Raw genomic sequence first — 4,550 nt, 5'->3', positions numbered from 1 at the left:
GGACACGTTAACCACAGGAGGAGGAGAAAAGGCCACAAGGTGTTGGGTTAGTCTGAGTGGGGACAAAGGAACTTATTTTTTCAACCAAAGAAAGCATCAGTATTGCAAAGACTTTCCATGATTCCACACCCACCTCGAAAGCGCCCTCTCACCACAGGAAGTGCGCTGATCATTGGAGGAATAAAAGAGACTGAAAGGATCAGTTCTTCAGCCTCTCGCTGCACAGCTCATCAGGACCTCAGCCATGAGACTTCTCATCCTGGCCTTCCTCGGGATCTGCTGTCTCGCCGCATACACTGTGGAAGGTAAGTCAAAAGCTTATTTATGAGATAAGGAGCATCTATGTATGCAGGCAGTGGCCATACATTTTCGTTTTGACTCAAGCTTTGACTGCAGTAAACTTTCTCCCAGCTTAGCCTTAGACTTCCCTAGTGAAAATGGGAATAATTTGACTCTAGGAGACTTTGTAGATTTTGAAGATAGAACTTGGTCACAATCTGGGCTCCTAGTTTTCACAATTGGGTGATTTGGGGTAAATTTCTTCACCTCTCTGTGCCTATGCTTACTTATCTATAAGAAGAATGTTATAACCGATACGCTTACCAGGGATTAAAATGAAATAAATCTTATAATCACTTATCAGGTTTCCACACAAGTCCTAACTTCTTGATTAATGTTCGCTGTGGAATGGTGATGAAGACTTTGAAGCTTTTGCCTATTTAGTATTGATCTTGAAAATTCTCCAGATTTTGACAGTTCACAATGTGGGAATGAGCTAGAGGGTGTATGTTCTGAAGGAAATCAATGTTTCCTATGAAAACAAAAATGACTGGTAGCTCATACCTTCATACCCAGGAAATCAATATTACCTTTAAGTGTGTAGGAGAGTCTATTATTACTTCTATGAATGTTGTTCCCACTGATGATCAATTTCTTGAGTTTATAAGAGACCATAAGTGCTAACAAATATCAATGTCTTATATACAATCAAATAAACCTACAAGACATACCCAGATGAGACTTCACTACACTGAGACTTACCTGAGCATTCTACACATATTTCTTAAAGGATCATTTTTTCCCAGCTGGTTGGAGTGTATTTCTCCTTGTGGCTCTGTCAACAAGAGAAAATATCCTTTGGGTGTAATTAACGTTTCAGTTAACTGTCCTTTCAACCTCCTAATCCGTAGACTTATTACTTAGACTAGAATATCTGAACCTGATCGTGGATGCCAAGGGTGTCCGTAAATAGAGATGGCAATGTCTAGAACTCCCTGAAATTGTGCCCCAAATAAAAAAATATTGATGAAACAAAAAGTTTAGGCCAAATGTTGTCTTAACCATGGCTGGCTGGCATTTTTCTGAGACAATATTCTGCCATTTGGTGGAAACCCATGTATGGGTAGGGGAAAGAAGACTGAGGAAGACTGTAGACACTTGGGTATTTCCCTCTTTCATTCGGTTCAGAGATAGTTCAGCATTAGAAATAAATTGGCAAAAAATAAAAAATAAGTAAATAAATAAATAGGCAAATGTAGAGGGTTAAGAATGTACAGGCTGGATATTTTGTGATGGAAAGAAGGAGAGATGAAGAGCAATGTTAGTGAATACCTTCTGCTCAGTTTCATGTTTATAGAAAGACTTCTGATATCAGCAACACTGTAGCTCAAACTTTGTCATCATCAGCTATTATTTTAGATGCTTTTTTGCTGAATATTTCTCTAAGAAATAGTCTCTGAGAATATTTACTTCCTTGAGAAGCAAATACCAGTCTCTTCAACTTAGGAGGAAATCAGCACTTAGAAATCCTTTTTAGATTTTAGAAAACCCTTACTATTATTCACTCTTCCAAGTAATTTTCCCTTCTCTAATGTAAGATGTTCTCTACACTTAAAAAGTTTAATCCCCTGGACCATTTCTGTTGAGGAGGAGTACTTTATGAACTACTTCTTTCACATATTTTACATTTTACCATTTAAAATGAAAATGCCTTTATTTATTCAGTCAACAATGAGCTACCTCTCCCATATTTAGTGTTCCTTTCCCAAATTATTCTTTATCATGTCACTCTTTGTTGGTTTATTTATAGTATTCAAACATTTATAGTATTAGAAATTATATTTTATTTTTATTTACATGGTTTTCTTTCCTAGGTGTGGGGAGTGAAGTTCTAGAAAAGACCATCTGTGTGAGTCTGACTACCCAGCAACTACCAATTAAAAAAATCAAGACCTACACCATCAAGGAGGGCCCCATGAAAGCAGTGATGTGAGTTGCTCTCCCCCAAATCTGGGCTTGATGGAACACAGATATATAGAAATGCTGCCCTCCTCAGGAAAAATGTCAACAAGGAGGAAAACCTCAACATAGCCAATAGTCTTTCTGTTTTTCCATATGAACCATGCCTTTATGTAGCCCCAAACAATGTTTATGACAAAAAATTGGCAACCGAGTGAAGACTATCACCCTCCTTTCTGCTTTATCTTAGCAGAAGAATCTAACTGGGAACCAGATGAATAATATGCTCAGTCCCGAGGGTTAGGTTTAGAGCTGGCTGGTTCAGATCAGGATTTGACCATAGAGACACACTGGTGTGGGATGCCTTCCTTCCCATCCTTCCCCTTCCCTGCCTTTCTCTGCCCTTATGGTGGGCTGGAGTAGAGTGCCATATTTTATCAGTTGCCATATCTCGAGGAATAGTGTCAACAACTAGCCTACATGGTACCGTTCTCTTTCTAGGATCTCATCTTCAGAACAGCAACTCTTCTCAACACACAATTGCAACTTTACCTCCCAAAATATGATAAAGAAATTACCTTTTGTCCAGAAAATAAGTGTGTTTAAATTTGAAAAAGAAGATGATATGTAATAATTGGACTAGATGACCTCAAATGTCCAGTTTAATTACATCACCTGGTAGCAATGATGAGAAAAGGAGCCTGCAATTTATGCTGAGCCAGGGATCTGGGTATTACCTGGAGCTATTTCTCCTTTATGGGAAAATAGATTGCAGAGGAAAGATTTTCATTTATGTTCTCCTGAATCTGAAAGACTGTTTCGTCCAGTCATTTCTGCACAAGATCTCTTATATATGATCTGATCTTAACTTCTGGTCCCAAGACTTTGAGGATGTGACTAACTTTGTCTATTTTTTCTTTGCATTGCAGATTTATTACCAGACGTGGCCTTAAAGTCTGTGCTGATCCACAAGTTGAATGGGTGAAAAAAGCAGTCCGAACAATAAAGTCCACCAGGAGAAATGTGAGCCAAACCAAGCCTACAGGAGCCCAGCAATCCAGCAGTACAGCTGTGACCCTGAGTGGGTAGTGACCCTCTGGCATCTTGTCCCCTCACTAGCCAGGCAGCTCATTTCCCTTTAAAGCTCATGGACTCATTACATTATATTCACCTTTTATAAAAGTGCTGCATGAGTCAAATTATTGTTTTAATATTTTTATGTCTTTCATATTCATTTAGATGCTCTAATTAATACATGTTTATTATTAAGAACAGTCCCAAAGTTTATTCATTACATATTGGGAAAAATAATACATCATTTGTGTTCTATTTCTGTCCTAACTGTACTTCGTTGATGGTATCCATGATGGGAGAGATTTTGGTCAGTGTTTATCAGCGATGAAAGATATATTCATCATTTTTAGGTTCTAGAGTAAAATGGTTCTCTACACATGAGTTATAGGTGACAACTGTGACAATGACAATTTAAAATCTATTTCAACCTGTCTTCATAATGGAGTTCTATCTTTATGGAATAAAGGAGAAAATGATCCAACCACTATTGGGGTCCCATTCTGAGGGTTCACTACTCAAAAATTAGCTTCATTCAAGTTTGATCTGGAGCAAATTCTCATACCTCTGTGTCTCATTTGATCTCCTTAAAAGAAAGAAAAAAAAATACAACTTGCGAGTTCTTTCATTTGCCAAAGTAGCAAAGATTAGACTTTTGATGGAAAGATACTTTATTCCAACAAAAATCAATTCTCCTCAAATTGGGCAATGATCTCACTGCCTTTCTGTGATTTCCATAACTGTCACTACTCTAGTTATCATACAAGTCATGCTGTTTTGTTTTGCCAGTAAGATTTTAACATTCCAAACACTGTCACCTGGAACATTTTTTGAATGTGATCACAATTTGCAGTAACGTTTTAATTAACATTACTTCACCTGGTCACTTAGCACCCCAGACTCATGCCCCCCTGTTCTTATTAAGTTGCTAATTTGATTCATGTGTATGACTCTACTATCCAAGTAGCTGATGATGTATACATCCACTTCTATGTGATTTTAAATAGTTAAGAGATGATCAAACCTAGATAGTTTCAAGGGAAGAGAAAGGACTGTTTTACTAGTCCTAAGGGGAGAGTCAGCAATGTCAAGTATTTTCAGAGGGTAACTGAGGGCAGCTTGTTGGAATCAGCTTACTTCTAGTCATCCAACTAGTGAACCAGAGAGGAAATGATTAACACAGTGCCTCCTAGCAAAGGGTGGTGTCATCTGTCTTTTCTCATTGATATTTGCCTACAATA

The 4,550-nt window shown here is 37.9% G+C and overlaps 1 protein-coding gene across 1 annotated transcript; it reads left to right on the top strand.

Moving 5' to 3' along the window:
* Positions 1 to 244: 244 nt before the first annotated feature.
* On the top strand, positions 245 to 3,603 carry LOC307189245 (lymphotactin-like; the record flags this gene model as incomplete). The annotated part of the gene is made up of 3 exons (XM_079927134.1): positions 245 to 305; positions 2,154 to 2,268; positions 3,168 to 3,603. The coding sequence occupies 3 exons, from the start codon at positions 245 to 247 to the stop codon at positions 3,325 to 3,327; spliced, it is 336 nt and encodes a 111-aa protein (XP_079783260.1). The 3' UTR covers positions 3,328 to 3,603.
* Positions 3,604 to 4,550: the final 947 nt, after the last annotated feature.

The sequence above is a fragment of the Stenella coeruleoalba genome (assembly GCF_951394435.1).
Source record: "Stenella coeruleoalba genome assembly, chromosome: 1".
NCBI classification, from domain to species: domain Eukaryota; kingdom Metazoa; phylum Chordata; class Mammalia; order Artiodactyla; family Delphinidae; genus Stenella; species Stenella coeruleoalba.
The sequence above is the reverse complement of the archived record's forward strand: the minus strand, read 5'-3'. Positions and strand labels throughout refer to the sequence as shown.